The sequence below is a fragment of the Lemur catta genome, chromosome 1 (genome assembly GCF_020740605.2).
Source record: "Lemur catta isolate mLemCat1 chromosome 1, mLemCat1.pri, whole genome shotgun sequence".
Classification (NCBI taxonomy): domain Eukaryota; kingdom Metazoa; phylum Chordata; class Mammalia; order Primates; family Lemuridae; genus Lemur; species Lemur catta.
In genome coordinates this window covers 222505721-222522022 of record NC_059128.1, presented here as the reverse complement: position 1 = coordinate 222522022, position 16302 = coordinate 222505721, and the positions used below count along the sequence as shown (strand labels likewise).

General features: G+C 53.4%; 1 protein-coding gene across 3 annotated transcripts in view; it reads right to left on the bottom strand.

Moving 5' to 3' along the window:
- Positions 1–16302, bottom strand: part of ADCY5 (adenylate cyclase 5) — a 149484-nt gene that overhangs the window by 51300 nt on the left and 81882 nt on the right. For all 3 annotated transcript variants that reach the window (XM_045540126.1, XM_045540127.1, XM_045540128.1), the window contains exons 2-3: positions 9872–10021; positions 5549–5670 (exon numbers count right to left, since the gene is read on the bottom strand). In XM_045540126.1, the coding sequence (XP_045396082.1) occupies positions 5549–5670; positions 9872–10021 (272 nt within the window). The remainder of the gene's footprint in view (positions 1–5548; positions 5671–9871; positions 10022–16302) is intronic.

Here is a 16302-nt window from a genome sequence, read left to right as displayed (position 1 = left end):
TGGCGTGGGGGAGGGGGCAGGTGACCTCGTTCCCACACCAGGCTCCCCAGCCCCTCTGCCAGGACCCCGCTGCAGCCCACAGGGCTCCTGGGTACCTGAGAATTAGGCTCTGATTCAGGCTGGTGAACCGAGACCCCCCTCACTCCATCCTGAACCCCAGGGGGTCCCAACAGATGGAGCCCTGGAAGGAATGTTTTTCAGGCAGAGGACCAACTCCCTAGAGGAGGCGGCCTTCCCTCCCTTCACACAAAGAACAGTCTCTGGAACGATCTCTCGCCTACCCCACCACCTACGACCTTTAAATCCTAAGGGCTCCAGACTGGGGACAGGCCAGCCAGGTGCAGGGCCATCCTCATTCATAAGGGGCCTTGTGGAAGTGGAGGGTCCTTCACAGTGTCCTCTCAGGGCGGGCGGGGCCTTCTCTGCCCCAACACCTTTGAGGTTCGAGCTACCTGACCGCCTCAAGGGCAATCAGCCTGCAGCCTCCTGGGCAGGCGGGGTGGGGGATCTCCACCCACCACCTCCCCGCTGCTCCCGGCAGCCCTGCAAGGAGCCCTGGGCTGGGCTGGCCTCCTCTTACAGACTCTGCACTTTTGTGTCCTTTATCACAATTGTAACAGAACAACGGAGTGGTGCGTTGTCTGACATCCATACCCTGCAAAGTCCATGTCTCCCTGTCGCTCCCTCCACTCCTCCCAGCAAGCCTAGCACAAGGCAAGTGTGGGACAGATTCGAAAGTTACAAACTATGCATTGTTTAGTGTGTGTCTTCTCCAATAGAAGGTGAGCTTCATGGTGGCAGAGACGGTGTGTACTTTAATCCTCGTCACACTTCCTGCCCCTAGCTGAGTGTCCGGGGGCGTGGTAGGTGGTCCCCACCAATTAAGGCAGAAATAAAATATTAGTTGAACAGATGCATGAATGGACATGACTATCCCATGTTGCAGATGAGGAAAACTGAGGCTCAGTTAGGTGCCTTGCCCAAGTTCCCACAGCCACTAAGTGGCAGAGCTGGGTGTGGACCAGACTGCACAACACGGACCTTCATCGCGCTTCACTGCACAATGGCTGACCACTTGGCAAACTGACCTGGAGGTGCCAGGGACTGTCTGCATCTATCTTTACTGTGACCCACGTGGTGTGGTGCCTTCTCTGGCTGGCCTCTGCCTCTAACCCCCGAGGCTGACTGATCTCTCTCCTCCCCAGGGCACACTCCAGGAGCCCCTTCTCCCCCTGAGCAGCCTCTGCTGGCATGTCCTGGAGGCCCTCGTCCTTCCCAGGAGTGGGGACGGCACGGCCCCCAACCCTGGTGCTGTTGGCTGCAGGGGGGCAGGTATCTGAGGCGGAGATGGGCGTGAGAGCTTGCAAGCCATCGCCCGACATGCTCCATCTGACCTGCCCAGAGGGGCCGAAATGCTTCCATCTGTCATCACACATCAGACGGGAGAGGCATCTGGGTGTCTCTGGCGGGTCTCTAAGGGTTCCCTGGCCTCTGGCCTGCCTCCACCCGTGGCTAGTGGTGGCTCAGCACCAAAGCACCCTACAGGTCCCCGCTGGCACCCCAGGAACTGTATGCTGCACGACTATCCTTCCTCAGGGCCAGGGAAGAATGAGGCCACACACAGTGGTGGCCCTGTCAAACTCTGTCGCCCTTCCCCACCCAGGTCAAACTCTTCTCTTTGACCCCCCTTCAGTCTCTTCCCTGTCCTTAGATCCAGGCCCAACTGTCACACTGTGGGGTTGATTTATTTTTCTTGTGGCCTTGCTCTTGGTGGGGCTAGAGAACAGCATGTCATCACCCTCTCTAAATATTATAACTCTGCAGAGAATTGATGAATGTGACTCACCACCCTTCCATTCTCCAACTAGAAAATCCCCAGGCCTTTCTTTGTTGATATAAGTGTGATAATAATCATAAAAATAACAGTAACAACAATAATGGCAGCTCATAATTACTGAACACTTGTTATGTGCCCAGACTCTGTGCATTATCCCGTTTACTCCCTCTTAGGTAGGTACTCTTCCTATCCTATTATGCAGAGGAGGAAACTGAGGTTCAGAGTGGCTCAATGCCTGTAACTTGTCCTGGTCACACCGCTAGGAACAGCAGAGATGGGGTGACGTGCAGGACTGCTTAACCCCAGAGCCCAGGCCTAACCACTGTACCCCCCTGACCTTCTGTGAGTGCAGCCCCAAAGTACTTTTTTAAACTATGATGTCACTCCCACCTACTGCTCAACCCCTAACCCAAACCAAAGGTTCAACCCCAAAACAGACAGCAGAGCAAGCACTGTGTTTCCACCAAGGGCTGTACCCCTTGCTGCTAACGGAAGAGGGAAAGAGGCCCCAGTGGGACATTTGCATGTGATTGCTTGCAGGTGGCCTCTGATGTGTACCAGCCACCTCTCTCCTGGCGATGTCAGAGTCAGAATTATCTCCATCCCCATGAAAATTACAGCATCTTGGGTTTTCTCTCCTTTCATCTCTTTCCTGATTGCTGTCATTGATCCTGGCACTAGGATGTGACAGAAATACCATCACTGAGGCTGGGGTCTGATGCTCAGACCACTCTGTGATTAGGATGCTGTTCTTTTATCTGCCTCCGTGGGAGAGGAGGGGGAAAGAAGTGTCACGGGGCGGGGGGGAGCCATTCCTTTAGATAATCACAGTGGAGGAGGCCTGAGTCAGCCCCTCTGACCAAACCCCCTTGCTGGAGGGCTGGGGGTCCAAGAGCCAGCCACCGCGGGATGGGGAGCAAGATGCTGCCTGCCGCGTGGGAGGGAGAGGGGTAAGAGGGCCAAGACCTGGGCAGAGGTGCAGGGGGCCAGGTGGGCCCGCTGAGGGCCTGCGCCTGGAGTGTCAGGCTATTTCTGAGCAACACGTTTTCTGGACTTTGTGTTCTGCTGCGTAAGTGAAACCTGCAGAAATCTCTGCCGAGCTAAGAGCGATTAAGGAAAGCGACTTTTGTCCACAGTTCTGGAGACAATGGTGAAGAGAGGACCAAGAGACAAAATTCCAGAAGGGGGACAGCTCAGAGGCTCGGCTCATATGTGTTGGGACCACTTGATGGGCCACCCCTTCCCCCCCAAAACTTGAGCCTTTGGGATTTGTTCTAACAGGAAAGGCAGTTTCCTTACATGTCCTGCAGTGGAGACCCCCGATTGCAGGGGCTGCTGTTGGCTCCTCAGTGACACAGACACACACATGCACATGCACACACACATACACACGCACACACACGTGCACGCGCACACACACGTGCACGCGCACGCACACGGGCTGCCAAACTCCTCCCCCTCCTCTGAGTGTCCTGCTGGCCCAAGGGCTCCCTCAGCCTCCCTCCCACAGAATCCCTGTACAAGCTCCTTCCTCCTGAGTATACAAAAACATCAGTCCAGCAGTCAGGCGAGGTAAAGACTCGGATATCAGAACGCTTTCTGGAGGCAATTTTCCTGCTTAACTAGCTATGGGATCTTGGACAAGTTACTTAATCTCCGTGCCTCGATCTCCTCCCCTGTAAGACGGAGATAATCGAGCACGGACCTCTTACATTTGTTGTGGGGACCGAGTGAATATTCAAAAGCACCCAGGGCAGAGGCTGGGCTCGTGCCAGCTGCACACCAGTGTGCACTCTCACTGCTAGTCATTACCCCACCAGGGGAGGACAGGGGGTGTGAGGAGAAGGAGCAGGGAAACCAGCACACCCAGGCCACCTACAGGGCTCCAAGCCAGGAGTCAGGCTGCAGGTCCACGCTCTGCTCTGAGCTGGCCTTGGCTGGGCCCTCAGGACACTCCCGGACATGGAGATTTGCCAAGGGGCAGCCTTCTGGGAGACGAGGCAGCACTGCTGGCTCCACTGTCCCTAGCTGACAGTGTAGCCTGGGTGGGCTTCAGGGGGTCTGGTAGACCCCGAAAAGCAAGGACAAATGAGTCGTGCAGGTACATTCTTCTCCCAAAGCCAGATCATGTTTGGGAGACAGACGGAGGAAACAGGCAGAATGGATACTTTTGGACCCAGGGGCACACTTGGGAACGGGGCAGCCCAGTTTGCTCTGCGTGGAAAAGGCAGGGCTCCCCTCACCTGGCTGCCACCAGCCTCATCTCAAATGCGTATGTGTGTTTAATAATTTGCATTATCCCATTTAATCCTTTTATGGAAAATTCAGCCCAAGCTTCCAAAGGGTCCTTTTTGCAGCAACCTTAGAGGACTCAGGGGTCCTACAGAAACTTGCCCAGGGAGAAAGTAACTCTCCCGAAGGCAAATGCATAGCTCCTTTTCTGGGCATTTGGGAGGATTATCGGGCTCTCCTGGAAGCCACACTAGATGAAGGACACGATATCGCTTCATGTCCCCATGGAACTCATAAGCAGATTTTGCACTCTATTAATCTACATCTGTTTGCACGTCCCTGCTGTCAGCGGCTTCTGTCTAGGGAGGCAGCAGGCATGCCGTGAGTGTGGCGTGGGCTTTGGAGCAGCCAACCTGGCTGTGCCCTGGCTTTACCCCTCCTGGCTGGGGGACCTTGGTCCCTCTAGTCTCTTTTGATGTAGAACAGCCCCCACCTTTCCTTCTGTCTTCATGACTGATTTTTTAGAGTTCAGAACATAGTCTGCCCCACAGTCTGGATCTGTCCAATTGTTCTCTCATACTGTTTTTCTCTTTAAACTTTTTTTTTTTTTTTTGAGAGAGAGTCTCGCTCTGTTGCCCGGGCTAGAGTGAGTGCCGTGGCGTCAGCCTAGCTCACAGCAACCTCAAACTCCTGGGCTTAATCGATCCTACTGCCTCAGCCTCCCGAGTAGCTGGGACTATAGGCATGCGCCACCATGCCCGGCTAATTTTTTTTCTATATATATATTTTAGTTGGCCAGATAATTTCTTTCTATTTTTAGTAGAGATGGGGTCTCGCTCTTGCTCAGGCTGGTCTCGAACTCCTGACCTCGAGCGATCCGCCCGCCTCGGCCTCCCAGAGTGCTAGGATTGCAGGCGTGAGCCACCGCGCCCGGCCTCTCTAAACTTTTTATTACAGAAAAGTTCGAGTACAGTATGTGCAAAGTAAGCAGGACTGAGCTTGATGTATAAACTGGGGGTGCTGATGAAGGTGGCCACTTGCAGGGCTGTCAGGAGGACAGCGATACGGTGGCCGATGCCTGGTCAGTGCCTGGCACCCCCTGCTCAGAAGGCATGGAAGCTGCCAGGTGGTGATGGCGATGTGACCATGGGGTGACACTTGGGTCCACAGTCTGTGCTTTCATCTCCCTTGGGGGGTTTGCCCCAAAAGCTGGTGGTGCTGCTTCCTCATTTCTCCTCTTTCTTGCTCTCTCCTCTCCCGGTAGCCGGTAGCCCAACCGCCCCCATCTCAGCACCCCCAAGGGACGTTACACAGGGCAGTGATGATCCACCTGACAGACCTGGAGGGTGCTCCAGACAACGCCCTTTCCAAAGCCACCAGGCCACCCTGTTGGGTTGTTCCCTCTTGAAAGGAAGGAAACGGGATGTCCCCTTTGGGGTCCAGCTCTCCAACCCCGCCCTCACCCCAGCCTCACCCTACCTCACGTTGTCATGTTTCTGGATATAAATCTTATGGAACATCATATCCTCCTGCTTGGCGTTGATGTCTGCTTTCATCTCCATGGCAACATGACGGGGAAGGACAGACAGCAGGAGCCGCTCCTGGGGAGGGAAGCAGATGCTTTCGTCACTGCTCCTTCCACCTGCCTGGCAAGTCCCCTCTCCTCCACATCTGTGCCCCTGCTGTGGGGCCCTGGAAAGCTTCTCAGGCTGTCCAGAGACACATGGGGCTGACACCTGTGTGTGCATGTGGGCCCCGGCCCCGGGCCCCCTCCCAGTCCTTCTGCCTGGCTTGCCATGCTGCACAGGGGAAAGTATTCCTGGTGAACCTTGAACTCTGAGCTCCTCAGGTTAGATTCTGGATGTCACCTGAGACTGTATGACCTTGGGCAAATTACTGAACTCTCTGAGCCTAAGATTCCTCATCTATAAAACAGGGATGAGGTTGCTAAGAGTATTAACAGTCATCTAATCAGTCAGCAAATATTTATTGAGTGACTGCCATGTCCCAGGCACCGTCGAGGGGCCAGGAGTAGTATCCAAGAGCCAGACAGGCAGGGCTCCTCCCTCACAGAGCTTCTGTGTCATGGGGGCCTGGGGTCCTAGGGGGCACTGAGTAGGGATGCCCAGCCCAGGTGGGGGGCGGGGGGTGGTGGGTGGTCAGAGGGGGCTTTGTGGAGACCAGAAGGAGGGGCTGGGAGGAGGGTGCTCCAGCTCCACAGGGGACCATGGCGGGGATTAGGAGGGAAAGCCAGCTGACTTTGAGGAACCAAGGGCTGTCACACCCACCACAGAGGGTGGCAGAGAAGTGGGGTGGGGCGGGCCACACCGTGGAGGGCCACATCAGCTGTCAATGGGGTTTGGACATGGTCCCCTTTCCAAGTTCTCCTGGGCCTGTCCTGCTCCAAGATGTCCAGCTGTCTCCTATACCAGGCCCCTGCCGGGCTCGCTCTTGTGACTCTCGTAGTGGGAGCCTTTCACTCTGGCTGCTCCGGCCCTCTTCCTCCTGTCCTTCCTTCCACGCCGGCTGCTGGGGTCACCCTGCCATGTGGCCCTGAGGCTCTTCTGCTGCTTCTGTGTCATCTCTGGTTCCTCTCTTTCCTCCTGGCCCCAAACATGGTGCGTCCCACCTCTGTCCTCGTCCCATCCACTCCTGCCCTCTGGGAGCAAGTCCACTGCCAAGGTTCCCACTGCTAAGGTGACTCTAACAGCCACCTCCCACATCCCCGCCACCCATCCTGGGCTCGTCAGTCCCCAGCTGCCCATTTGGAGGTCTTGCTGCTGCCACCTTGACATCACACCCCAAACCACACTCGCCTTTCCACATTGTCATGCCCCAATGGCTCTCCTTTTCAAGTCCCCTGCCTTTGCCTGTGACACCCCCATTGTGCTCCACCAAGGCCAAGACCCTGCCCATATCAGCGGCTTTTACCTTTCAGAACTTTCTCTCTGAGAATCATTCCTCTCCCCTGAACCCCAGGCCCTGTCCAGCATCCACTAAGTCCTGCTGGTTTGGAAACAGTTCTTGTACTGTCCCTTCTGTCCTGCGTCCTCCACTGCCCTCCCTGCTGCTAGTATAGCCCCGATCTCGCTGAAAGACTACCTATGTCACTGCCACTCCCCTGCTCAGCACCTCCACAGGTTCCCTGCTTCCACCAGCCACATCAAGTATGGGTTCTTCGGGGCCACTGAGCCCACTCTTCCTTATTTGCCACGGCAACCAGTGCCCTCGTCCACCTGCCCCTTGCTGTGGCTTGTCCTGGTCCCAGCCCACTCCCACCACAACAGCCTCAGCCCCTCACAGGCCCAGGCCACCTTTAGGTCCAGCCTGGATGACCAGGACAGCCTCCAATCACTTTCCCTGTCCCCAAGCTTGCCACCTCCAGCCCGTGCTCCCTGCTGCAAGCAAGCGAGTGCCTTTTCTAAAACACCCACCAGACCACATCACCTTCTCTGCCTCCCAAAGCTTCCAGGACCAGCCCGTGCCCACTGCCTGGCTCCTCCCTGCCTTCCACCTGCCGTCCCTGCAGCCCTGAACTGAAATCCACGTGGCACTCCAGACAGAAGGGACCACGGGAAGGTCCCCATGCTTCCTGGAGTCTCCCCTGCTGCCGCCCACAAGCTCCTCAGCTGGCATCATGTCCTTACCCACCATTGCTGACCCCCTTTCATGGCCTCTCCGTTCCCAGGAGGAGGCCCGGCTCTGGCTCCAGCATCCCCACCCCACACCCAGGTGTCAGGGGCCTGTTAACTGCGCCTCCCCGTAGCACAAGCAAGGAGAGACCCCCTTGGGGATCAGCGCTGCGCCCAGCACCACGGCCCAGAGCTCTATGCTCGGGAAGCTGGCAAATCAGCGAAGGGCTGTGCCCCTGGTGGCCCGTCTGGCCTCCCCAAGCGGCAGTACACATGGCCATCGAAGGCCAGCTCATGTCTACTGAACTCCCAGCAAACAGTTACTGGTGACAGAAGCATGAATTAAAGGGTGATTCCCTGAAAATATAGGCTACAAATTGTTTAGCTCCGTGAGAGGCCTTCCCACATTTATAGCTACTTCTGGGGACCAGGGCCAGGAGGAGTGGGCAGGGGGTGGCTGGGGAACGATTCTAGCCCCCTCACCACAAGCTCCCCCCAGGGGTCCCAGGCAGCACTTTCTGCAAGCCTCGCTGGCGCTGGCCGGCTGGACAGAGGCGCCTGTGCCCAGGAAGCAAGCCTCCCTGCTTGGCGCCTTGGCCCCGAGCATGGCAGGGCCAAAACGCTTCCCCGCACATCCCTGTGGACTGGGTGGAAGGCCCCGCCTGCCAGGGCCAGCGCAAGGAAACGGTGACGGGGTGTAAACAGGAACTTTCCTGGAGGAGAAGGGATGAGGCCCAGCAGTGAGAGGACGGGGGAGGAAGGTGATCTCAGGGGAGAGACGCTGAGGCCTGGGTGGCCGGGGGGCTGCTGAGGAATGCGGGGGCTGAGGGGTGAGCTCAGGGCGGTGGGACAGAGGCAAGGTACGCTGTCAACAGAGGACACCACCGAGCGAGGGCTCCTCTCAAGAGGCTGGACCAGGAGCTGACAGGGCCAGGAGCGAATGATGGGGACGGCTTGGTCAGTGTAAGCGGGACCTGGCCAGACACGGCGGCCACAGAGGCAGCACTGGACGGGGAGCGGGGCAGGTGGGGCCTAGGGCCTGGAGAGGCTCTGCAGAGCTGCCCCTCGCTCCACTGTCTGGGTGTCACCAGCCGTGTCACTGCAACTCACCTAGCACGCATGACGCTGAGTCAGGGACGCCCCCCACGGTGGTAAAACATTCTGCATGCAGGGTGGCCACAGCATGAGCTCCACACTGGCCAGCAGCTGCAGCGGCCACTGCCCTCTGGGCCAGCTCCCCATCCCAGGCTCAGAGGCAGGCCCTCCCCGCTCACACTAGCCGTGGGGCCCGACACAGCATGTGACGCACAGCAGGGCTCCACTGATGCTTGTGGAGGGATTGGGAGACCCTGAGACAGGAGAGGGGGGAGGCCCCTCTGGGTTGGGGTAGCCTCATCTTGTAAGAGCCACGACTCCGACTGTCCAGTGGGAGCCCCATCACCCTACTGACCTGCCCCTCTCTCCCCTGAGGCCACCATGTAGGAGCTACATCTCAGAGTTACCAGACCCCTGTCTGGGTCACCCATAGGAGAGGAGCCAGTGGTGATCCAGACCTGGAATCCAAGGAGGACCCCTGCCCACCCGGATGGGAACAGCTGGAACCCTGACACAGCCCTCAGTGCCTCCCACCCAAGCCCCACCCAAGACAGGTATACACAGGGCCAGTCCCTCTCTGCCCCAGGGCTCACTGAGTCTGTGGCTCTGTGAATGGCCTGCTTGCCTGGCCCAGGGAGGTCTAGGGAGAGATGGACTGTTTTCTTTCTCTGAACCCGCCAGATCCAGAACCCCGCAGAGAGGAAGAGCCAGGTGAGGGGTGCCGTGGGGGCCGACAACTCCCATCTTCTCTCCTTCTCCCTCACCTCTCCCCAGGGGAGCACCGGACCCTAGCTGGGAGTGCTGCCTGCTCTGACCACTCCAACTCGGGGAGGAGGAGCCCTCTTGCTGCTGGCTCATCTGCGAACCACGGGGACACCATGAGGAGGCTGTGGGCCGGGGCAGGGGCAGAGCTCTTTCTCCAGAGTCCCTCTGGAGGATTCCCACAGAGCCAGGAACGCTGGACTCCCTCCAGGGGAAACATTCCTGGCAGCGGGGATGGAGGCTGAGCCTGGGAGGCAGGGCTCAGGTCTCTGTACTCCCTCCTGCCGCGAAAGGGCAGGGGGGCCGCGCTCACCTGCTGCTGGTTCTCCCGCTGCGAGTGGAGCCGAGCTTGGATGCACTCCCGGGTCTCCTGGAAGGCCTGTCTCTGGGAGACCTCGGCCGGGTAGTGGGTGCAGACGCCCACGATGTTGGTGCAGGAGAAGATGAGGACATTGGAGACAAGCTGCAGAGGGAGAGAGGAGCACACCAAGCTCAGACCCGGTCTGCCCGGCCCCAAAGCGCAGAGCCCCCCGCCCCCATCTCAGTAAACAAATGCTGAGGACACCCCACATGCAGCCAACCACTGAGCAGCCCAGCATAATGGGTCAGGCTCTCTGACGTCCTCAAAGCCCAGAGCTCAGCTGGCCTGTGATGGGGTGTGGCCCCTAAGGATTCAGTCACTGGATAACCACACTGAACATGTCCATAGCACCAAAAATGAAAAGGTTTAAGTGCACTGACGATGTTGGGACAGGGCTAAGCGTGTGCTGGGGGCAGCAGGGGCACTGCAAAGAAGGTGGCACGAGGGTGGGGGGACTTCACTTTGTGGGTGTGATGGAGTCCAGCACAGGACGAAGGGCTGCCCTGCCCCAGAGATCAGCTTCTGTGAAGCGAGGCCTTGCGGCCACCTGTCAGATCACCGTCACTGTGCTGAAACCTCTGGGCAGTGAAAGAAGGACAAGGCCTGGCCAATCGGGACCCGTGTCCACAGTGGGTTCCAACCCCTTCCTGCCTGGGCTTCCAGCCTTTCTCCTGCCAGCGCCCAGGCTCCCTGACCAGCCACCGCACCAGCTGGCCAGCATCTGCCACCTCCCTTGCTCCTCACCGACCGACATGCATGTGTGGAAAAATACCACTGCCCCTCCAGGTCAGCAGAGTGGGGGCTGGAATTCGTTTGAAAGGAGTATTTACGGAAAAGCTAGGGGAAAACGAAACACAATCCAACACGACCCACAAGAGCAAGTCTACGTGGCACATTTCAGACCCTAGTGAATGATGTTCAGGTAAACTTTTCTCTTGGCAGGTAAAGCTCTGGGGGTATCTGAGTATACGGGCCTTGGTGCCCCTGCCTCGGGGCCACAGGGACAGAGCCACGCAAAGATGCTCTGGTTTCCAGGCTGTGGGGGCTGTGAGCTGTACCCCAGCTATTTCCTCCAAAAACATAATTCTTGGTCACAGCTCCCGAAGGAGAGCCCAGGTCAGCCCTGCACCGTCACTGTGGCTCTGGCAGCCCTCAGGAGCCCTGTCTTGGTCCCAAGTCCTGGGGTGAGGACGGCACTTGTCCACTCGGATTGCAAAGAGCCTTCCTCTGGGACTTCTGCTGCCTGGCAGAGACCGTAGCCGATGGCTCCTACGCTCTTCTCCAAGGGCCTCTGTGTTCCTGCAACCTCGACTCAGGTCTGCGTCCCACCTGAAGGCTTGCCCCACCGCAGCTCGTGTCCTGACCGTCAGCCAGAGTCCCCCGCGAGCCTAGGCCCAGAGGCCGTGTGAGCTCCCTGCTGGACGTGGTACCCTCTTTCCCTGGAGACGTCCTACACTGCGCCTGCCCCAGGCCACGAAGAGACTTTCTCTTTGCCATTTCAAATCTTCCTCTCCCCTGGCTGAAGAATGCTCAGACCTTTGTAAGTAAGACTGAAAACTCAAAATTCATGAAAGAAAAGATATACTGGATATATTGGCTGTATATTAATTTTTTAAAAGCTGTTTTTTATAAAATATTTCATAAATCTAGTTAATAAACAATTCTCTTAAGATTAAAAAAAAAAGAATGTCTGATCTCCCCTGTGCCTCCTGGATGTGCCTTCAGGGAAGGAAGGTGCAAGCTCCAATTACCAGCTCCACCAACTCTGCACTGACTGTTGCTGACTCATAACCCCCACACCTCCCACCCCGCCCCCAGCCACCCAGAACCCCATCGCTGTCATCTGATGCAAACACATGGCACAGGCAAGCCCAGCCTATTTAGCGCCAGGGACGAAGAACCCTGCGCTACAGAAACTTACGACCCAGCTGAAGAGTGATATAGACAGAATGTTCCTATTTGCCCCAAGTTCATATGTTAAAATCGTGACCCCCAATGGGATGGTGTTAGGAGGTGGAGACTCTAGGGGTGATTAGGTCATGACGGTGGAGCTCTCAAGAGTCACCAGAGCTTGCTTTCTGGCTTTCTGCTCTCTCCCCGCCGCTGCCCCCCGTGAGGATGTTAGGGGACACCCATCTGCAACCCAGAAGAGGGCCCTCACCAGAACCACCTGTGCTGGCACCCTGATCTCGACTTCCACCCTCCAGAACTGTGAGAAAATAAATTTCTGTTGTTTATAAGCCACCCAGCCTATAGTATTCTCTTACAGCAGCCCAAACTATCCTAGGACAAGGAGATAGTAATAAAAACGAAAGGAAAACCAGCAATATGAAGCAGAAATCCAGAAATCCATTCATACCAAGCAAAGGGTAGAGGGGCCTGCGTGAGTGGGGGTGGCGAGGGCTGGGTGGTGGGAGGGGGCCTCTGGGCAGGCCTGGGGCACACTGGGCCTCCAAGTTAGGGGCACATTTGTCTAGGCCAGCAGGCAGGTGTGGCAAAGAGCGTCCCTGGAGAGAGCAGCAGAGGAAGCTCAGGCACAGGAGGCTCACGTCCCCAGGGTACTCTGGGCCCTTGAATAAATAATCCAGGCTCTCTGATTCTCCAGGAAGAGTCCACAGAGAGACGATGTAGCTGGGAAGGCAGGCTGGAGCCTGACTAAAGAGTCTGAAAGTGAGACTGAGAGGGCCTGGCACAGCACTTGGGAGCTCTTAAGGACTGTTGAACCACAGAGTAGGAGAGTGAGCACACAGCTCTGGGAGATCCATCAGTGGCAAGAATACAGGGAATGGGAGGTAGGTTAGGATGCTGCCACAGAAGCCCAACGTATGAGGGAGACTTGCATGAGGCTGGGGGCCAGCAGGGCAGAGCTGACTCTGAAGGAAGAATCCCTAAGACCAGAGGAAGTCTTAGGATAAAGTCCAGGAAGAAGCAGCGTGGCCTGGAGTATTGGCCAATGCGGTGACTATGGAGCGGAGCCTCTGGGACGTTGCTGGGAGGCCTGGAGAGAGGGGAGAGGAGAGGGCAGGGGGCTGCGGTGTAGACTGCAGGGAGTTCTGAAGGATGGTCGAGGTAGGGAGATCTGTGGGAAAGGAGAGAGGAAGGTGCTGGGTGACAAAAACAGGAGTGAGAACGGAGAACTGGGAGGGAGGAAGTGAGGAGCTGGCCTCAGACGGATGACACATCATGACAATGCAACATGACCAGGTGGGGTTCATCCCAGGAATGGAGGCTGGTGCAACCTCAAAAATCGATCAGTGTAATTCTCCATATTCAAAGACTAAATAGAAAAACCACATGGTCATTTCAATAGTTACTAGAAAAACATTTGACAAAACGTAACATGATTTTTAAAAACCTCTTGCCAAATTGGGAATGGAAGGCAAGTCCCCTACTCTAGTCACTGGCAAGTACAAAAACCTACAGCTAAGCATCACACTTAATGGTCAAAGACTGAATATTTTCCCCTGAGACTGGGAGCAAGACAAAATTGTCCCCTCTCACCACCGCTATGCAACAACACAGGGGAGGTCCTAGACCATGCCATAAGACATGAGAAAGAACAAAAGACATAGATTAGAAAGAAAGAAAACTATCTATTTGCAAGGACATGATTGTCTATGTAAAAAACCCAAAGCATCTACAAAACAACTATCAGAATTAAAATGCGAGTTTAGAAAAGTCACGGGATGCAAGATCAATCTACATAAAGCAATTTTATTTCTATATATGAGCAACGAACAACTGAAAGTGAAATTTTTAAAAGTACAGTCAGCCCTCCCTATGCAGAGGTTTTGCATCCTGAGATTCAATCAACTGCAGATTGAAACCCATGGATTCAGAGGGCTGACTGTACTACACCATTTTACATAAGGGACTCGAGCATCCATGGAATTTGGTATCCATGGGGATCCTGGAGCCAATCCCTCATGGATACGGAGGGCCAGGTGTATTTAAATAGCACCAAAAAGCATGAAATGCTTATGTAGAAATCTAACGCAATATGTGCAAGACCTGTTCACTGCAAACTATAGAAGAACATTGATGAAAGAAATTTTAAAAGACCTAAATGATGGAGAGATACACTGTGTTCATGCATCAACACACATAATATTCAGATGTCAATTTTCCCCAAAATTTTCCATACACACTTTTATTGGAATAGCAACACGATCACAACCAAAGCAACAAGAAATAGCCAAAATAATTTTGAAAATGATAGATCAAGTTGGAAGACTCACACTGCTCAATTTCAGACTGAACATAAAGCTGCAGTAATTAAGACAGTGTGGTACTGGCATTAGGCTGGAAATACAGATCAATGGAATAGAATTTAGAGTCCAGAAATCAACCCTTATATTTATGGTTAATTTTTGACAAAGGTACCAAGACAATTTGATGGGGAAAGAACAGTCTGTTCAAAAAATTATACTAGGATAACTCGATACCTACATGCAAAAGAATGAAGTTGGAGTCCCTACCTCACATTATACGTGAAAACTAACTTGGGGAGATACACTCTAAATGTGAGAGCTACAGCTATAAAAATCTTAGAAGAACACATAGTAGTAAATCTTTATACCATGGATTAGGTGATGATTACATACATATTACATCAAAAGCAAAAATAACAAAAGAAAAAACCAGATATGTCAGACTTCATCAAAATTAAAAACTTTTGTGTTCCAAAGGGCACCGTTGGCCAGGCGAGGTGGCTCATGCCTGTAATCCTAACACTCTGGGAAGCCAAGGTGGGAGGATGGCTTGAGGACAGGAGGTCGAGGCCAGCCTGAGCAAGAGCCAGACCCCACCTCTACCAAAAATAGAAAAAATTAGCCAGGCATGGTGGCACGTGCCTGTAGTCCTAGCTACTCAGGAGGCCAAGGCAGGAGGATCGCTTGAGCCAGGAGTTTGAGGTTGCAGTGAGCTATGATGATGCCACTGCACTCTAGCTCAGGTGACAGAGCGAGACTCTGTCTCAAGAAAAAACAAACAAAAAAACCCAAAAGACAAAGGGCACCATTAAGAAAGTGAAAAAGATAACCCACAGAATGAAAGAAAATATTTGCGAATATTTACAAATACATAAAGGCAATCAACGGAGAAAGAATAGTCTTTTCAAAAATGGTGCTAGAACAATTAGAATTCGTATGGTAAAAAGAAACCTCACAAAATATAAAAAATTAACTCAAAATGGTTCATAGATCTAAATTCAAAATCTATAACTACACAACTTTCAGAAGGAAACATAGGAATTTGGATTAGGCAAAGATTTCTTATATACAACAGTAAAAGCATGATCCACAAAAGGAAAAAAATGATAAATTGGACTCCATCAACATTAAGAACATCAAGGCATGCACAGTGCTGTACACCTGTAGTCCCAGCTACTCAGAAGTCCAGGCCAGCCTGAGTAACACAGCAAGACCACATTTCAAAAGAAAACAAACAACAAAAAACAAAACAAAACAAAACAAAAAAACCCCACAAAAATTAAGAACATCTGCTCTTTAAAGGACACTGTTAAGGTGATGAAAAGACAAGCCAAAGAATGGGAGAAATTATTTGTACATCACATATCTGACCAAAAAAAAAAAAAAAAAACTGTACCCAGAATTCACAGGGAACTCTTAAAATGCAACAATAAGGAAACAATCCACTTTTTAAAAGAGCAAAAGATTTGACCAGTTTACTAAAAAAAAAAAAAAAAATACATAAGGATGACAAATAAGCACCTGGAAAGATGCTCAACATCTGGAAAATGCAAGTTTATAAAAACAATGAGATACCACTACACACTATTAGAATAGCTCAAGTTAATTAAAAATGGAAAGATAAGAAAAAGGAGCTGCAATACCAAGAACTGGTGAGAACATGGCGCCACTAGAATCTTATATCTTGCTGGCATTAATAGAAATGAAAAATAGTGCAGCCACTTGGGAAAACAGTTCAGCAATTTTTCATAAAGCTAAATATGCACTTGCCTTACGATCCAGCCATCTCACTCTTAGGTATTTACTCAAATGAAAAGTTACGTTCACACAAAAATCTGTGCATCAATGTTTATGGACAACTACTCAACTACGAAAAGGCACAAAATGCTGATACACATAACAACATGGACCTATCTCAAATACTTTATGCTTTAAAATGAAAAAAGCCAGACTCGAAAGGCTACCAACCACACGATTCCACTTACATGGCATTCGGTGACAGGCAAAGCCGCGGGGACTGAACACAGTTCATGGTTGTGGCTGGGGCCGGGGATGACTATCAAAGGGGCAGCATGAGGAGATCTTTTGGAGTGATGGCACTGCTCCCTATCTGGATTGTGTTGGTGGTTACACATCTGCATGCGTTTGTCAAACCCACAGAACTATACACTA